Source organism: Hipposideros armiger, unplaced genomic scaffold, assembly GCF_001890085.2.
Source record: "Hipposideros armiger isolate ML-2016 unplaced genomic scaffold, ASM189008v1 scaffold_238, whole genome shotgun sequence".
NCBI lineage: Eukaryota > Metazoa > Chordata > Mammalia > Chiroptera > Hipposideridae > Hipposideros > Hipposideros armiger.
In genome coordinates this window covers 2080889-2101059 of record NW_017731588.1, presented here as the reverse complement: position 1 = coordinate 2101059, position 20171 = coordinate 2080889, and the positions used below count along the sequence as shown (strand labels likewise).

General features: G+C 42.8%; 1 protein-coding gene across 11 annotated transcripts in view; it reads right to left on the bottom strand.

Moving 5' to 3' along the window:
* NCOA6 (nuclear receptor coactivator 6) overlaps nucleotides 1-20171 on the bottom strand; it is a 112678-nt gene that overhangs the window by 11516 nt on the left and 80991 nt on the right. For 8 of the 11 annotated variants that reach the window (XM_019655177.1, XM_019655180.1, XM_019655181.1 and 5 more), the window contains 5 exons: nucleotides 17005-18121; nucleotides 13544-13665; nucleotides 7461-10457; nucleotides 4464-4532; nucleotides 1727-1763 (listed from right to left, as the gene is read on the bottom strand). In XM_019655177.1, the coding sequence (XP_019510722.1) occupies nucleotides 1727-1763; nucleotides 4464-4532; nucleotides 7461-10457; nucleotides 13544-13665; nucleotides 17005-18121 (4342 nt within the window). The remainder of the gene's footprint in view (nucleotides 1-1726; nucleotides 1764-4463; nucleotides 4533-7460; nucleotides 10458-13543; nucleotides 13666-17004; nucleotides 18122-20171) is intronic. The other 3 variants (XM_019655183.1, XM_019655185.1, XM_019655188.1) reach the window with 2 other exon arrangements.

Genomic DNA, 20171 nt, shown 5'->3' with positions numbered 1-20171 from the left:
CTGATCAAAGAGACACCTCCTCTGGGAAGCCTTCTGTGATATCTTTCCCCAAGTGGAGTTGTTCCTCTGTGTTTTGGTTATCTGTATCTGGCATTTGAGAGTACCCATCAGATTATCTAACATGTTTTATTTTAATGCCTTATGCCTTCCACTAGCTTGTGAGCTCCTTAAAGGCACAAACTATGGCCTATCAACAACTACCACTACCCCTCTGCTGCTCACCCCTGCCAGAGGACCCTTTGCTCGTGGCACTGTGGCTGGGAATTTGGCTACACTGTTCACTACCCTAGTTTTATATGTAACAACTGCCCCACAAGCCAAGGCAAATCAAGGAGAAGTGAGGCAGGAGCTGGTGTGGAATTACAAGTCAGGGGGATTTTCATATCCTTTTAGAGGTGGTAAGGATGACTTTCTGGCTGGGAGCCCAGAAAATGGTCAAAGCCTCTGAGGAAGGAATATTTCTAATGGAGGTGCCTTTTTTTCCTGGCAAAACGAAAGCCACAGCAATACCGTCCTGGTGTTCATCTAATGTTATGAACATCATATAGTCAATGTTCAGGTAGCTCTAGAAAGAAACACCCACAGGATCTTTTTGGTCTGATTATCTTCTTTCGCTAGCCACATAGTTGGTGTATGCTTGAGGAATGCCAATGAATTCAATTATTAGCCTAATCCAAATAAAACTAGACATGCATAGTGGTGTAGTAGAAATAGCAATGAATGTGGAGTCAGAAGGACGGAGGTCAAGTCTTAGTTTGCATTTATTGGCCATGATATTTAATTCTCTAAGCTTCAGATTCTTGATCTATAAATCCCCATCTTGTCTGCTGTAATACATTAGTGAAATGTGAGGGCTCTGGAGTCAGAAGGTCTGGGTTTGAATTTCAGCTTCACCATTTACTCAATCTGTGACCTTGGGCAGTTTAGTTAACCTCTCTTGAGCTTTAGGTGCCTTTTCTCCAAGAGAGAATTTACTTTTCTAATAGATACTGTGAAAATGAGATAACAGATCCAGGGAGCTTGTAGCCCAGTGCACGGCATGGAACAGCATTCAAATAAATGCAATCGTTACCACCTCACAGGGTTGATATGAGGATTAAACGAAAAAAATGATTGCGAATGTGTTTTACAAGTTAAGTTGATGTACAAATATGAGAAATTCTTTAAAATGTTATCTAGTACATTCTTACACTAAAAAAGGAATGACTTGGGAAACAATACTCCTCTTCTCCATGGGGCTGAGGTTGAAGCCACAGTTCTACATCATTTTGTTAGGTTATATGGGGCAGCACTGTATAACAGAAAAAACATGGGTTTTGGGGTCAGAGCCCACCTGGCTTTCTCTTTCTTCCACCTTGAGGATCAAACAGCTATACTTCAGGTATTACAAGGACTTTTTAAATGAGAATGAGCAACAGCTCCTATATACCGAACATTTACTGTTTACTCACTATGCTGAGTGCTGAACATGTTACATGTTACCTCATTTAGTATTTACAACAATCATGAAAGGTAGACACTTACCCACCAAGTTTTATTAAGAGAAATGTAATCTCTGAGGGTTTAGGACTCATGACAACTCCCTACTTTGGCAGGAAACACAGACTGGTGCAAAGAGCGAGGGAAAAGGACAAGGTGATGAGAGGTTGAAAGGCTGAGAAAGTGGATACCCTTCAAAGAGGCTTATGCCATATTCATGCGAAGTCTGCAGAAATGATCATCTTACCTTTGCCCAGAGACTATGGCAGCATTTGCCTCGAGTTCTGTAAAAAATACAAAGGACAGAAATGAGATGTGGAAGTGTCTGGTGTATATATCCCCGGGGAGAAGCTAGGTGTCTTGGAGAATTCGGAATGCCCTGTTTAGGTTAACATGTCTCTGACCAGCAGTATCCTCCTCACCCTACATGGTATAGAGACAGAGCTGGCACAGACACAACTCGGATGTCTGGGGCATAAGACACTTACTTGGTCTATTTTTATTTCTACTCCACACTGCAAAATAATCCTGTTTGGATCAACAGAACTAAATTCACACTGGCTGGTTCATATTTCACCCTGCTATAACTAGGTTAGTGAAATAAACCTCTTCCTCTCATGTAGGAGAGATTGTTTTCATTCTTAAAATGTCCCCACCCTCCTGACACTTTTTTTTAAAGACAGTAATCTTCCAATGTATCTTAAACATCTATTAAGAGTGAGCTCTCCTCCAAAGAGCTTCCTTATTGAGTTTAAGAGGGCAGACCGCTTTGCTTTGAGGTATCGCCTACACACCCCATTATGCTCCTCTCTTCCTCAACCTCCCAGCAATACCCTCCAAGAAAAGCAAAGCTCAGTAATTTGTCCAGCAGGTTTTGCTTAAAGCAGCCTCCTGTGGCTTTACCAGGCACTCCTTAGCACCAGCAGAAAAACATCTTCTTCCTCCATTCTATGCCTTTAGGAAGTTCCATCTTTTCTAAAACACTTCCCTGATGCACCTGATAGCAGATCTTTTCTACTTTTGGTCTCCCACAGTCCTGTACCTGTCCCTGTTCCTGCTTTTTGGGAATTCAGCACCTCAGTCTTATAGTACATGTCTAACATACCCTACTGATTACGTGGTAGCCTCCTTGAAGGCCATGAAGCCAGAGTCCCTGGATTAAATCTTGACCTCACTGCTTACCAGCCATGTGACCTTGAGCAAATTACTTGACCTCTCTGTGCTCAATGCCTCATCTGATAACCACTTTACCCACTTCAAAGTTAAAAAGATTAAATAACACATATAAAAATGTAGTATAGCACCTGTGCGTAGTAGTAACTCAATATTCGCTATTATTATTGTTGCTATGGTGCTCATGTTGATGCAGCCTTCATGCAAGGAGGCTGGAGATACTCTGCCTTTACCGCATAATGCTGGCAGCAGAGAATCCTGCTTCTCATTTGCTATTTATCTCCCCATATCTAACCCATAAAACCCCTTTCCAAGAAATAGACATCAACTCAGAGAGTCTCTGCTGCCTCGCTGGCTCTGCTGGAGCAAAGAAACTCAGGTAATGTGTGCTCAAAAATGAAAACAGCTTAAGTCAAAGAGGGTGATTCCAAAGAAATTAAATTAGCTTGCTCTTTTGGAGTAAAATTCAATGTTTTTGAGACTTTTAACACTATCACAGTTAATTCATATAGGTTGAGATCAGAGAAGTTTGGTGAAGGCAATGAGTGGAGGCTTCGGGGGGGGTATTTTAAAGAGATTTATTTAAGTCAAATTTTTAAAAGGAACAGGATTCTTCGGCCAATACTCTGAGGAGGACATATGACATGATAAAGCCCATTTTCTGGAGTAAAGAGTTGGGACAGGAAATGGAATTCCCTTCCCATTTCTAGTTGCTGCTTTCCTCACCAAAAATGAATTTTACTATCTGACCCCTTCTCTGAATAATTCGCTCCATTTCTCCCAATGCAGGTATCATGTGGGCAGTTGATAGCTAAGGAAGAATCTGGGTGTCTGACATATTTTTGGCTCATCCATTCTTTTCAGAGGCCTGATTTTACCCAAAGGGTGTGCAGTAGAAAGTCCCATCCATCACATAGGACATAGCACTGTGAATCAGGTTTAAACATAATCACAAGTTATACCTTACTTTTACTGGCTTAGACTGATTCACAGTATTAAACATGGTTGTATTGCTTTTTTGCTTACAAATTTTGTCAAGTGTGTGAATTATACAATAAATGAGATTCTAACATCCTTGTAGAAAGCAGTCATACTTCACTTTTTTGTACGCTTCCAATGACCTACAGAGTAAACTGTAACATATGTATGACATTTATCTGCTTTGGCAGACTAATCTAAGAAGGCAATGCTGTTATTGCCATCAGGGTCCTCATGGGTTCAGAGCTGACCCAGCATCCCACAGCAATTATTTGTCAGATTACCATGGACTCCACCTTCTACCTTCCAGAAACACCATCCCTAGTGCTATTTACAATATCTTGGTCATGGAAAGAAACCTAATGCCATCCAGAGATGACTGAAATGACTGTCTCCCTGGAGGAATGGCTACCTCACGGTAGCAAAGGTTCTCGGAACAGGCCTCCACTCCTGTCATAATCATGCCATCACTATCTTAGTGCAGTAACACTTGCTACTCCAGTGAGTTACCATATGCCAGTCAGTCAGCTGCCAGCTATACCTATAGGGTTATGGAACAGGGCAAACTGCAGGGGAAACCACCCACCGACAATGGGCACTGAGATGCCCTTCTTGAATTCCCTGGCTGACACCAGGAATGCAGTCAGAGAGCAAGCTGGTCAGGGGGAAAAGAACCTCAAATAGCACTGCACAAGCCCTGCCATTCAACCAAAGTCTGCTCTGAAGCAAACAGATAAGAAAGTTGCAGCCACTTCCTGGAACACTGAGTACAGCAGTAGTTCCTTCATATGTAACCCATTCCATTCCGCGAGTTTTTCCCAAGTGTGCCTTACCTGGTCTGGCAATAGACCCCTGCAGGGCTGTGGCTGGAGTTTCCTTTGGGACTAAACTCTGTGAAGGGGCTAAGGCAAGAAAAAAAACATACAGGCCTTTTACTTCCTTTCCTAAACAAAACAGAAAGCATTGACTGAATCAAGTGCTAAGTCACTGCTGAAATCCACATATTCTTAGAGGGCAGTGCTTGAAGTTGGCTTTGAAAATACATTTCAAAACCTACTTAAAAAATTAACTACTGTAACACTCAGTAATAAAGGCTACCACTAAGGGTATTTGCTTTTCCTTTTTCATGTGTACAAAGATCAAGGAAGGAAGTGGCCATGAGGATAATAGCACTCATAATTTTTACTTCTTGGGGTCAAGTTCTGTCTAGTCTCTAAAAAAAACCCAAAGTAGGCCTTAGTAGGCCACCCAAACCACTTTCAGAGGATCAATTAAACCAGTCACCTTACCATTTAAAACATTCTGTCTCATCCCTCTAAAGACTACCCTCCCTGAGACCCAAAACGAATTATACAATTTATTTTGTACTTTTCTACAGCACCTGGTAAGAGTGATGGGCATAAAGCAGGTGTTCAATTCATACTTAATAAATCAATTTGATATGTCACTTACTTATCTAATAGGTACCAAGAACTTACTAGGGACAAGGCACTGTTTGCCAAGCACCCTTAGAGACCAAATTACATCCTTCCTGCTCATCAGGAACTCAATCTAGTATTGACGGTAAAGTACACACACAAGGTATGCTGAGCTGCACTGTGATGTTATATGAAGGAAGCTCATAAGTATAAAGTGCTACAGGAGTCCAAAGCATGGGAGATCAATTCTAGATTGAGAAATGTAAAAGTACATTAAAGGGAGAAACGTAAGAATTAGGCTTTGAAGGACAGAGAAAACTTAGGCGTTTGCAGAGGAATGGAATAGAATATACAATATACCCTAGAATGGAAACTTCTTGGATCATAAAGATTGAGGGAACAGATATGCCAGTCATTCAAGGTTATGTCCTCCCATCTTGACACTTCAGTCTGACATTATAGATAAATTCGGCAACAGTTAAGTTTTACCCTCTTGTGGAAATTATGAAATTTTGTAGATCTCTCTTCCTACTAGTGAAGAGTCAATAATGCATTTGTGGTAAGAACTGATTTTGGATGCTTATCTGATAAAGCTTCTATACCTTAATTCCTACTTTTAACTCTGGTATTGATTTCTCACATTGTCAAGGTAAAAGCACAGTAGCCCCTTGAAAAGGAATGGAAACCATCTTAACTAAAATTGAGAATTTTCCCCAACTGCTGGTTTTTCTCCCCAAGGTTCACATATTTCTCTAGGATTATATATGATCCAGATAAAAATATTTTCTAATCACTTCATTATTATTCTCTTGGTACCTGAGAAAGTTCCCTGAAAGGAAGTAGAATGGAAACATTTAATAGCAGTGAATATAATATATTTGTCATACCAAATTCCTTTTTAATTCTTAGGGCTAACCTACATCAACAGAACTAGAATCAGAAACCTACAGGACCCAGCTCTGTGAACTCTTGTCTCCTGCAAGGGCAGTGAGCTCCTTAAAGCCCTGATCCCTCCCTGTATTTCTAGCACTGAAGTGAAGAGGTAGAAAGACGGGTAATGAACCTTTCCTAAGCTCTGTGTGGGGCAGTGTGCTGGCCATTTTATGCTAAGCTCTCTCATTAAATTTTTGTATAAATTCTGGCAGCAATTACAATCTCCCTTTTATAGGTGAAGTATATGGCTTACAAGACGTTAAGGAATTTCTCCAACTGCAATTGGTAAGGAGTGGAGCTAGAATTTGAACTCTGATCTTACCCTGAAGCTTGAGTTTTCTGACCCTTCTCGTGGGTGCTTACCACTCAGAGGTAGGCACTTGAAGCATTTTAGCTGCATAAACAAGATAGGGACTATTAGCTGGCCTAGGATATAGCAAAGGTCCTTCCTAGCTTTGGCAACGTGTGACTGATTAAACTCTAGCAAAACAGAGCTTCTGTACCACGTAAGCCTCACAGGAGGAGGAACATGTGTGGGGGGGAGGAAGGGTGCAAAGCGGAGGAGGGAAGGAGGACACCTATGCGTCCATCATTAGGCCACTTTAACCGTACACTTTAATCTAAACTAGATATACATGAATGGAATAGTCTAACTGACAAAAAGATTGCATCAAAAAGAAACTGGTGTAAATTTTTTTAACCATTTACTCATTACTATATGCTAGTCTTGTGCTAAACATGTCATATACATTATCTCCTTGAATTCTTATAACTACTATTGTCCCCATACTACAAAGGAGGAAACTGAAGTTTGGAGTGGTCATGTAACTTTGCCTAAGCCCACAAAGCTGGTAAACGCTGGATACCAACCCAAGCCTACCTGTCTCTCAACCACTTAGCTCCTTCCATGACTATTATCATGAATCCTGATTTTCTGGAAAGCCCTCCTCTGGAACAGGAGGGAATAGGCCCTGGGACAGAGTACAGTGAGGAAGGGGCTATGAGAACCGGCTCTGAACTGTTGAGAGCAAGTCTTTATATGGTAAGGAGAACTTGCAGAAGCTGCTGTTCACATTTAAGGGACAATATCAAGCTGAAGGTTCACAGTGCACACTTTGAACAAATACTGAACTTCTCTGAGCTTCAATCTACTCACCCATAGAAGGGGGTTAGTTAGGGCTACCTAACATGGTTTGGTATAAGATGATATAAGATAACGTATGTAAAAAGGCTTCCTTGTAAAGTGAAAAAACTATATAAATGAAAGGTATATTTCATCTCAGGACCATGTTAGTCAATGCAAACATAACATGGGATTTTAAAAGTGTATTTCCCAATGTACTTCCAATAAATGAAATACCACTATTGCCATTTAGCCCATTTTTCTTCCTCCAAGTAGGAAAGGAGCCATGCTTTCTCTTGTGGGACAGGCCATCGAAAATCAGACAGGAGGAGATGACGCCGGGCCCAAGTACATACCTATGCTGGGTAGCAGCTCTGGATGGGATCCCACCTTCTCCTCCACTAGGCCACCTGCAAGTGGCTCAGATGCTAGGCCAACATGATTGTTTTTTGTGGTCGGCGCCGCGGAGATGAGCTCAGAGGGTACCAGAGTGGTTACAATCGAGCGTACACTGGTGGGGAGAGTACCGCCAGGTAAGTTGGGTCCTGCTGAGGCGGAGCCCGAGCCCACGGGGCTAGAAGCCATTTTTAGCAGAGTGGGTGCTGGGGGTGTTGGGGTTTTACTGTCCAGCTCTGTGGGTAACTGCTCTGCTCCCACGAGCCCTGGTGCCGTGGTCTCTAGCCCATGGCCTTCAGTCTCTCCATCTGCACCATATTGCTCTTCTCCTTTCTCAAGAGAGCCTGTAACTTTTTTACATGCCTTGGTCAGCAAAATCTGGCCGATTTTGTCCACTTTTCCTTTGCCCTTACTAGATGAAACTGGGCTTCGCCGGTTGACAGAGGAGCCTGGACTGTTGGTCAAAAGGGGAGAAACCATTGCAGTTGACTGTGAAGAGGGCAGAGTGTTCTGATCTGCTGAGGTGCTCACCTGAGGACTAGCCTCATCTGGATTCAATTCTTTCACCTGCTGGACAGCGGGATGGGGAGGGACAACTGGAGAAGTTGTACAAGGCGGGGAAGGCAGCTGAACAGGGGTGGCCCGTGAGTTAAGGACCAAGGGTCGACCTGTCTGTATGTTTGGAGCAGGAGTACTGGAGGGGGCATTAGGCGGTACAGGGGCAGAAAATTTTATGTTCTGAGGTATGTGTAACGGGCCAACGACTGCAACAGAGGGAGGCATCAAGCCAGAGTTGGTTGTCAGTGGGGCTGCAGGAATTGTGCTTGGCTGCGATCCTTTCATAACCTGAATTATTGAGGATGAATTGATAAAGACAGGTGTGATGAACTGAGGCCGGGCATTAGATTGAGCAGCTGACTGTCCCTCAGAAACCATAACCTTACTACCCACATTGGGCATTGTGACGACTGTTGACATTAATGCAGATTGCAGGTGAGTTGGCAGAGCTGCTGATGTGTTAGCTGAAGTTGTGATAGGGTTGGAAGTTACAAAAACAGTTATCTGATTCGGGGGCAAGGGAGTGGAAATGGAGGAAGAGCTGACAGGTCTTGAGATTACTGGAGGGATACTTGGTGCAACATTAGAACTGACCTCACTCAATTCTGGCTGCACAAGGGTTGAACACGGCTCATTACTGTGAGGTAAATGCAGGGAATTAGAGGGTTCTTTAGAAGAAGGCGGATCCTGCAGTGTGGGAATGACAGATGCTTTTTTCAGGTCCTCCCCAGAAACTACTGGAGGTGTTACTTCCACATCTGTAAGCCCAGGGGGTTTAATGGTCACATTAGGAGCTCCAGAATTGTCGAGAAGTTGACTTAATGATGTTGGTGCTTCCCTCATAGCAGGAGACACCAAGCTTTTGTTCTCTTCAACACTGGGAAGTTTGTTAGGATCCAAAGGTTGCCCATCCTTTTTGGATTGATCTTCAGAGACAACCATTTTAATTTCTTGGGCAGGTCCTGCTTTTAGCTCAACGTTAGCCTGCTCCTTCCTACCCTGGGAGTTTTGGCAGTCGCTGTCTTGAGGCACATTCAAGCTCTCCTTGTTGTCCTCAAGGACACCCCCCACAGCAGTGACAGGCAAGGCAGGAGTCTGGGGATTCAGGCCGCTGTTGTTAGGAAAGCTCCCGGGTACAGGGGGATTGGCCAAAGGAGTGGGACTAACCAGTACATTTCTTGGCAACTCCATGTTCTGCAACAGGGCTGCATTGGGTTGAGAGGCCAGAGTAAGTTTAGGGGCTTTTGAATTTTGCCTCCCAGGGCTTGGGGTGGTTTTCCTACTGGACCCCGGACTAGACCTGCGACTGTTGCTTGGACTTGCCCGTTTTGTTGTTCCAGAATTAGACTGCTTTCCAGAATTCACCACCACAGAGTCTAATTTGTGAGTTTGTGGGGCAGCAAAATTGGAAGGATTATTCATGTTAAGATTGGAAGGTGCTTGCCCAATGGCCTTCAAAGTTGTTGGATTTAGGCCCTGTTGATCAAAGCCCCTGTTTAAATTTGGCCTAGGAGGTAAAGGAATATTAATCTGTGGGGGGAAGAGTCCTGCTATGGAGGCGTTGAGTCTTTCTGGTGATAGACTGATTTCTGAAGGTTCAGTGCTGGGAGGGCGGTTGTTGGGTGTCTGTGGATAATAAGGTCTGGGGCTGGCTCTGTTTGGTGTTTTAGGCCTAGATGTTTGAGTCGGAGCAGCCACATTCGGAAAGTGGTGGCCATGAGAGCTGGGCAGGGAATTTATAGGGGGCTGCTGGGGAGCTGCACCTTGAGTTGCTGCAAGGGGTGATGGTCCAGGTTTGGGCCCTGTCATCATCAGCTGATTCTGGGAAACCACTAAATGTGAAGGCATGTTATTTGGGCCTCCCGAGACAGACGGTACTTCACTGCTACTCGCTTCAGGGAGTGAGGACATCTCTCCCAGCGGTGAGCTGGAAGGGTTTTGTGGATTTTCCTGGTATACCATTTTCCTTGAATTGCTTCCCAAAGGAGTATTTACAGGCATTGGCATTCTCTGTTTATCAGGTGATGGCGGCACGGAGGCGGGTCCTTGCAAACTGACCATGACAGGCATACTGCCACTCTGTTGCATGGGCATTCTCTGGGAATCTGGGTTCAGGGGGCCTCTTGGGGGATGGACATTTTGGGAGACTGGAAGCCTAACTGCTTTGGGGTCCTGCTGCATCATGAGCATCATCATCATTTGTTGCTGCTGTTGCTGCTGCTGTTGCTGCTGCTGAGACTGTGGCTGACTGGGAGGTGGCGGCTGCTGCTGCTGCTGTGGTGGTGGCAATTGTGGCTGTGGCTGCTGCTGGGGTGGCTGTGGTGGGGGTGCCACATGCTGCATGAGCTGAGGAGGCATCTGCTGAAGTGGCCTCTGTTCAACTGGTTGAGAAGGATAACCTAAAACAAGCCCCCAAAATCAGGGAAGTTAGATTTTCAGCAAGAAAAGCTTTGCTACTTTTAGAGTATAGCCAAGCAATACTCATTAAGGTGGCACAGACAGTGCAAACAGCATAGGCATGCCTGCTCCCAGGGGGGCAGGGACAGCCCCTCATTATCTGACATAAGCGAAGGGCACGCTGCTTAAGGAAGCAAAAAGCAAAGCATCATAAACCTGGAGCTTCTCAGTCTTCAGGGTCTGAATGAGGCACTACTGTACTAAGACTCTCTGCTACACAGACACTCTGTGCTGTGCAAGACAAGTCTATACCAACCAAACATTCAGATGAAATGAGAAAAACTCCATCAACATCAAAGACCACCCAGCACTGGGGTCTCATGCAGGCATAAATATTTCACTGTACTTGTGAATGAAGTAAAGCATTTAGGATTCACTTTTTCTGTTAGCACAATTAATTTTTTTAAGACTTGATTTTGGTGAAAACGCAGCTCTGAAGATAGCCTTTTTATTCTTTCAACAGAAGTAAAATATAAAATTCTAGAATTCAATTCCTTAAGAAAGAAGGATTTAAAATTACTCCAATCCATTGGCTCCACACACCTTGGCTGCATCCCTCAGGCTCAATCCTTTGGGGGCTTGAATTAAACCGCCCTTCCGATGTAAATCAGTTTAATAAACAGTAGGAGCTAATAGAAGCTGATACACACATTGAAAAAAGTATGAGGGCACTGAAGTTTTTTTATGGATATAAAAATTTTAATTTCCATTTACTTTCTTGCATGTAAAACTCTATTTGGAGCAACATTTTCTATGTATCCACAATTGGAAAATAAGTAAGACAGAAATACAGCCCTCAGGCATGAGAAATAATTTTGAGAAAAGAACTCTGAGGGACAATGCCTTATAGATTTGCGGAAGGCAACATCTCAAATGATTCTTTTTTGTGTGTGTGTGAAGAGTTTACTTGGCATTTAGGACCCAAACCTTACACAATTAGCAGAAAGGACAAAAAGATCAACAACCAAGAATTAAGGTGGTTCAGTGGGAAAAAAATGGGCATATAGCTGGGATACAATTTCAACACAACTAAATTTATTCCATTGTTGCATGAAAAATACATTAGTTTTAAGAAGGTGCAGGTAAGAACTGTTGGCTCTGGCAGTTGGAAGAAATGCTGGCTCAAGATTTTCACAGAGCAGTGACCAAATGCTGCTGATCCACAGGGTCAGACCCTGTGCTCAAAAGCGAATTAGTCTTCTGGCCAAAGATTTCCATGGCACAAATGAGTGCAATGCAGAGAATCCAGTTCTGAAGATTTTTTTTTTTAATCCTTTTTTGTTTTAGGCCCAAGTAACTTCTTCACATTTATAATGCCAATAACATATGGCATTTCCATAGCTTTAACTCAGGTTCCCATTTTAAGAAACTGTAATTCCTGTAGAAGCCCCTTGATGTCAGGACTATGACACAAACGCCTTTTATTTTCAAAATCAGGCCACCAGGCAGCACAGTACGTACCAAAGACAGCAGCCTCTCAACAGTAACAGTTAGGGGCATGGCTGCTATAAAGTTCCAGAGGCTGGAGGCAGCAGTCCAAAGGGCACTAAATGGTGAGACAGACTGGGGTTGCCGTGACAACATGGTGGAGAGGGATAGCCAGGACACACATAGTGCATATAACATAACCAAAAAACCAAATTTATTAATCAAGGGATGCAAACCCATATGTGTTTCGGGGCCAGGCTAACAGTGAAGAAGACAAGTGGGCTGGTATAAGATAGTAGAGGTCCTCTGGACAAAGCCCAACTGTAGAGCAAACGCTTTGTTTAAAGGCATTTAAATCCAGCAGGTTTTTGTTTGGTTTAAGATACTGCATGACAATTCAAACACTTTATATGCCAAATTCAGCCTGTAGGCTCCCAACCTGCAAACTGTAGAAATGAAGCAATAATGTGTGTGAGGACCCCTGAGATTCATATAAGAATTCAGATGTGTCTGAGAGAAGGTACCTTCCTGTTCATAATGCCTTCTAGTCATATCCGCCAAAGACTGGTGCGGTGACCTGCCAGTCTCAGTGTGTTGCTGCAATTCACCGATGGGAGTGTGGTATGCCCAAATAATTTGGATTAACACAAAGTATTCACATCATGATGGACTTACTTTTGTTTTTGGATTCACTTTCAAAATACATAAATTAAGGATGGATTAAAGTTTATCCCTAAAACAACACCACTCTCACTTATATGCCACAAAGAAGGTGAAATAATTTGTGAGAAAGAAACAAAACATAATCCTTTGTACACTCAGAAAAGAGTGGCCTAAATGTAACAGGCCTATGTGTCCTTAACTTTGTCACAGAAGAATAAGGTTATATTATAAATCACCGCTCATAACAAGAGTAACCAGCTACAGAGATATCGTGGCAGCTGGCCTCGGTTCTGTAATACCTAGGCTGGAGTAATGAATTTTGAGAGCTTTTTCCTTTTCAACATAATTTTTCAACATTTAGAGGGTACATTATTTTATAATCAGAGAGGAGTACAACACAGGGGGCTTCAATATTGGTCCTATTTATTTTTAATTAAGCTAGGTGGTAGGTACACAGTGTCTGTTTTATTATTCTTTAAATTTTTTATGTTTAAATATTCATAATAAAACTTCTATTTAAAAAAATCCTATTTTAAGCCCTGGTAATTCTCTGCTCTGAGAAAGCCCCAGCAGGAAAGGCTGCAGGAAAGACAGGCAAGCAGGATTAGAGTGAAAATATCTTTCCATTTAACCTTATTCCATTTTGATGCCAACTAGAACCTTGATATTGACCAGAATAAAGAGGCACTTGACATTTCAGTCTGACCTTACAAGGACTTAAAATGACAAAGACAAATTTGAGCGGAATCTATAGCCTTCAGAAATCATATTTGAAATTTTTACTTACTATCAAAGCAAAGTTTCCAAATACTAGACACATTAAATTGATCAAGTAGCCTAGTTAGGAGACAAAATAATATACTATTGTTTCCTTGAAAAGAAGCCTTGTAATGCTGTATAAATGATGACAAGCATACGATCTTTAACACTGTATCACCTGGTGGTCGGTTTGAAAATTCTGGCAGTTTAGGGCCTGAGTTGTCCAAGTTAATTCCTTGTTCTCCAGGCAATGGCTGCTGATCGGCCTCCTCCAAGCCAGCTGGGCGAGTATCTGGGGCGCTAAAAAATAAATTACATATTTGAGAGTAAGTTGTATAGCTCAGACATGAAACTAGCTTAACCCCTCTCCTGTTTCTAAAGAACTAAAATCTGTTTGCATTATCATTCTTACCATTATTTACATGTCTAGTCTGATAAAATATTCAATATTTGGCACACAAATAATCTGGCAATTTCATTAAATTTTAAAATCGACTTAATCTAATAGCATGGCTATTTACTCAAAGTACTTTCTACCAATTTCAGTTACAATGATTTTCATGTAATCATCCATCTTTTAGATGTTGTAAGACAACTCTAGTTTGGACTATCGATATTATAAAGCACTGTTCCTGTAAAACCACACTCTCTGGTGTAGCTCTCAAATTTAATTAGAGTCCAGAATGTTCCTTCTTTGTGGCTATTACAGTGGTGGCCCCAACAACTCATAACACCTGCCCAGAAGTTGTAGGTTGGCTAGCAAAAATGGTATTCAGAACAAAGAAAGATGAGAGTACACCAGAACAAAGCTAATTAATTTTGCTGCAGAGTGAGTATCTGCAGACATCCCCATTGGCTTTGAAATGCTTTCATTTTTATCTCGGTGTAGCTCAGAATCTTTAGTGGGGAAGAAATGAAGAAAACATTATTTACTAACACCCATATTACCACCCAAAGAACCAGAGTGCTCACAGCCCTCATTTTGTTTGTAATCTTACTCCTAGTTGCATCTTTCTTTCCTACCTTTAGGTTCCCTTTACCTTGATCTTTTTTTTTTTTTTAAAGATTTTACTGGGGAATCGAGGGAAGGGGAACAGACAAGTTGCTGTTGTTTTTTGTTCTTCAGTCTAGTTGTGGAGGATGTTGCTTCACTGGCCCAAGCTGGCACCATCACTGCGCTCTTTCCAGGTGAGGCAGATCAGTCGCTGGCCTCTGGACCGCCGCTCACGGTGGCTGCTGGCTGCTGGCTACACATGGTAGCTTATGGCAGCCTACTGCAGCAGGGGACTGCAGCCTATGCCATCGCCGGCGACCCACGGCAGCCCAGCTCCAGGTCGAGCTGTTGTTCAGCATCTTAGCTGTAGAGGGCAATGTCACTGGCCCTCATATGTGGGATCCGAACCGGGGCCCTCTGGCATCCCAAGCCAGTTCTTAACCAACGGGCCACTCGGCCGGCCCCCTTTACCTTGATCTTGATCACACACTTAGAGACAGTATCTCATCTCATTGTATTCTGTGTAGTTTCAGAGGACTTATCTTTAATCCATTTTAAAAGACCCACCACATGGGAATTTAGAGTCTGAAGCAGGTCCTTAGCATACCCAGATGCCGGCATCAATTTGTTCCTATGACTTCTCTCTCACTTGAAACTACAGGCAAGGATTCTGTTTCAAAGAATTGTATTGCTAAAAAAATCTCAGGTATCTGGTCCAGCCACTTCATGTTACGGATGAGAAAACAAAGGCTCAGAGAGGTATAAGAGGCCCAAGATTCCACAGTGAGCTAGTGGAAGAGCTGGGAGCAGGTACTCTTCCTGTTAAACCTACTGTCTCCCTTTCCTAGGAGCAATGCTGTATAAGAAAGGCCCTTTTCACAATTTGTGCGCCAGAAAGTAAGCAATCTCCCTCAGGGCTGGTGAGGATAGCAAAAATGCATACTAATAGCAACTGATTAATCTTGCAATTTTACTCCTAGACTGCTGGGAGGAATAAATATCACCACAAAAAATGTTATCCCCACAGGCTGATAGCAGTAAAGAATATAACTTAGAAAGAGCTATTGGAAAAATTACATAATTAAAGGGCTTATTGAGTCTGAATTCAGGAAAATATAGGTAGTTAATGTACAATTACTGACTTTTAATTTATAAAATTCAAGAAGCAGCAAGTATGATATAAGGTTAGAATACAACCAAAGAAATACTGTGGGGAGGCTGGGAGAAGGGTAGTAGTAGTTGGTCTTATTTTGAACATTTACTCTCATTTAACTAAAGCTCCCCTATTACCTTCTATAGTTCTAGCAATTTATTTTAATTGATTCATTAGTCACTATTCCCTGTTAATAAATGTCTCTGAATTCCAGCATTATAATTAAAGGCAGAAAATCCAGTTCAATCAAGATTCTTTCTGGAAACATTTTATCAAAGCCAAAAACATGACTTAAATGAACACTTAACTTCAGAAAACGAAATACAAATTAATTGCACCTGCTGCTGTGGTCTTGAAAAAGAACTCACCTGGAGAACCTTTACCAAAAGGGTAACTGATTTAAAAGGTACAATCATCTTAGCATGAGCTTTTAAGCTTCTAGGGATGATAAAGAGCCTTTAAAGGAAAAGCACCTGTACAAAAAAACCATTTCTATTTGAGAGATAGCACTTTCAATTCCAAAACACATCTGGACTCTCTGGTTCCCCAACAGCCATTCTAAGCCTAAAGTACTTTGAAGAGTTGTAGTATGGTAGCGCTGGCTACTTTTCAGGCTCTGAGTGCCACAACCCGACTGAGGCTACAGACATATATCAGTCAATTGCAATGTATGAGTCTTGTTTGGACACTTATTTGAGCAAACTGTAAAACAAAAATTAATTTGAGATAATTGGGGAAACTTGAAAACCGTTTTTAAAGAATGTGAAAGAGGGGCCGGCAGAGTGGCACGTTGGTTAAGAGCTGGCTTGGGCCCCAATTTGGATCCCACATATGAGGGCCAGTGACACTGCCCTCTACAGCTAAGATGCTGAACAACAGCTCAACCTGGAGCTGGGCTGCCGTGAGTCGCTGGCGACGGCGTAGGCTGCAGCCCCTGCTGCAGTGGGCTGCCATGGGCTACAGTGAGTAGCCAGCAGCCAGCATAAGCAGCCAGCAGCCGCTGTGAGCAGCCATCCAGAAGCCAGCAACTGATCTGCCTCACCCGGGAAGAGAGCAATGATGGTGCCAACCTGGACCAGTGAAGCAACGTCCTCCACAACTAGACTGAAGAACAGAAGGACATCAACTTGTCTGTTCCCCTTCCCCCAATTCCCCAGCGCTGTTCCCATCCCCTAATTCCCCAATAAAAAAAAATATGAAAGAAGTGTTAGTTTTTCTAGGTGTGTTAATGGTATTGTATGGTCTTAAAAAGACCGTCCTTCTCTTTCAGAGGTACATACTTAAATATTTAAACTGAATTTGTTTTAAAATAATCAAGAGGGTAATGGGGAGAGCACAGATGAAGGCAAGATAGGCTATGAGCTGATAATTATTGAAGCAGGGGGATTTCATTATACTCTAATTTTACATATGTTTCAAACTTTCCATCAAAAAAAGTTGTCTACATAGAAATAAATGAATGAGATTTGAGACAAAACTTATCACAACCTACTTTATATCTTGCTGACTATTTTTCTTCTTTCGAGGAGGTTTCTTCTTCTTCGGTTTATTTGCGTTGGTATTATTTTGCTTATTGTTTACCCCAAAATGGCCTGCAGAGATGTCACTCTGCAGTAAGTTGACTAACAATGGGCTTGTTAGCGTGACATCCTTATTGACCGGGAAGCCTGGATTCTGACCACAGGACATCTGATTTCCGTTGGGCGCTCCACTGAAAGGTGCATTGAAAGGCATCCCATGGCCTGAGAAGTGGTTTCCCGCGGCACTGTTTCCCTGCATGGCCTGCACGTGGTGGGGGACCATGTTGGTTTGTTGCATGCTAACATCAGGCATCATTTGAGACAAGCTGACATCATTATTTGCTGTAGTAGCAGGATCACCATGCTGCTGGGCCATGTGTGGGCTTGGCCCTGGTGGCCGCAAGACCTGCCCCTGAATCCCCATAACCTGAGAAGGACTGTTGTTTACAGGCCCTTGCTGGGGCAGCATCTGTCCTGACATCTGTCCCGTAAACTGCACCATGTTTCCTTGCATGTTTGGAGTTGGTCCCCTCATTATCTGTGCTGGTCCCGGCATGACACTGGATTGGTTCTGAGTGTTAAACTGTTGCTTATTCCCCTGCATCTGATTGGTCATGATTTGCTCTATCATTGGGTTCTGCTGGAGCAAAACTTGCCCCTGAGGCCCCATCATCTGGTTATGTGGCGCCATCATTTGTGGGCCCTGCTGGGGAAGCATCTGCTTGGGTGGGGTCATCCTTTGGGGCGAGGGCCCAAGATTTTGGCTCTGAGGGTTCACCATCATCTGGCCCTGTGGCATAAGCGGGGCCCTTGAAAGGATCATAGGGTTCTGAGGGTTCAAGCTTCCTTGTTGCTGGACCATCTGGCCCTGGGAGGGCACGATCTGCTGGTGCATGCTCATCAGCTGAGATGGTGGGCCCTGCTGGGGCTGGCCTTGCATGTTGCCCAGGTTCACCTGTGGAACCCCAGAACTACCAGCCTGCTGGTTGTTCATGTTGCCATGAATTCCCATGAGGCTGGTCTGCATCATATTTGGTGGCCCGTGGGACACCTGCATCTGGTTTGGAGGAGGACCAGCTCCTTGACCACCTTAAAGGAAAAAAGAGCACAGTTTCAGAAAGAAATGCTATTATCTTATTGGTACTAAGATACTCAAATTACCTTAATTAGAAAAACACCCATCACCCATATATCCACTGACCAACATAAACAAATGTACTGTGCTTGACATACTTTCTGTGGGTTTTCTAAAATATGGAGATTTGACTATGGGATAATTGCTACATTCTCAATAACCATACAATAGTGAAGGAGAACCTGTTTCTTTATTCCTCTTTGGTAACTTAAAATAACATTTCCAAGATCAACAAAGTTTACTTTCTTTCAGATTAAGAGCAAGGCAGCATCTCACTGTTTAAAAATGACTTGTAGGGGGCCGGCCAAATGGCTCAGCTGGTTAAGAGCGCGAGCTCTGAGCAACAGGGTCGCCGGTTTGATTCCCACATGGGCCAGTGAGCTGCGCCTGAGCTGAGCTATCGCTGAGCTATTGCTGAGATGGTGAGAGCACGTGCTCTTAGCAGCAAGGTTGCCAGGTCAATTCCCGCATGGAAGGGTGGGCTGCGCCCACCTGCAACTAAGATTGAAGGACAACAACTTGGCTGTTCCTACTCCCCCAATAAAAAAATCTTAAAAAAAAAAATGACTTATAGCTACCTTAAGATGAAGAAAATTAATGACGAGCACTGTAGGCTAGTGAAATAAGTTCTGCTTTAGGTAAGTCAAGGAAACACAGAACATGATGCATCCTGTTAGAAAAACCTCAACAGTGCCAAAAAGACATTTAAAAATGCTTCTTGGACAACTCCTAATGATTCTCAAAGGTTATATGTGTGATATCTGGATGCTGCACTTTAAAGAAAAGAATGCCGAATGCTTCCTAAGGACAGGTCTCCTCTGCCTCAATGTGGTAAAAATTATTTAATCCTTATCTGAAAGCTGAGCCTCTGGCAGAAGTCAACTGACAGGTGACCTAGAAGCTGCAGATAGAGGATAGTTAACAAGGGATATTAAAACTTCAGTGACCCTCCTCTGTGGCAGTCCCTGGTGGACCTCATGAGGCATGTTCTGTTCTTTTCAGTTATTTCTAATTTAGACAAAGGACACTGCCTGGCTTGCTGCAGTGTTTACTTATTTTGGGTCTTTGGGATTTTCCTATAGCTATTTGCATGCTCTCTCCTCTCTCCCTTTTTACTGAATAACCTTGTAGCTTATTTTATCTCCCTTTCATTTTTCACTTTTAAATGGGAACTAGAAAGTGGTAGCCACAACAAAATTAGGAGGCTAGTCCGTGCTCCAGCCAGGGAGGCAGGGGACAAATTGTCCCTTGTTCAAACTATCCAGAGTTTTCCTGAAATTCAAGGAAGGTTTTCTAAACCAGTCTTGCACACTCTTAACTTGAACTCCATGCTCACTGTATATACTATATACGTTGAATATGCCAGTGTATGTTCATTCAATCAACAATTATTTATTGAGTACCTATATGTACAAGGCACTTTTGGTGCTGAGGTAATATCAATAAACATGATAGACCAAATCCTTGACCTTTTGAGTCTAGTTGACAAGAGACAATAATAAATAGGCAAGTATTTTCACAGGAAGAAGTAAAAGCTAACAAGAGAAATCAAGCAGGTAAGAGAACAGAAAATGACAGGAAGAGTAGACATATCTTAGATGGGACAAACAGAGAAATGAAAACAACATGTGCATGTGGACACCACCATATAAAAATACAAAATAGCTGTGTTTGGGTGGAGGAATTATGAATGATTTTACCACTGTTTTAAAACATAAATTCGTACAGCTCAGGAATGCAGTTTTGCACTAGCCGATAGGGAAAGGCAAGCAATGTGCCCTACCCGTCTCTCATCCTTTAACACAGCGGTTCTCAACCTTTCACAGGGGTCGCCTAAGACCAATGGAAAACACATATTTTCTTTTTTTAATTTTTTTTTATTGGGGAATTGGGGGGATGGGAACAGCGCTATGGAATTGGGGGAAGGGGAACAGACAAGTTGCTGTCATTTTTGTTCTTCAGTCTAGTTGTGGAGGATGTTGCTTCACTGGCCCAAGTTGGCAC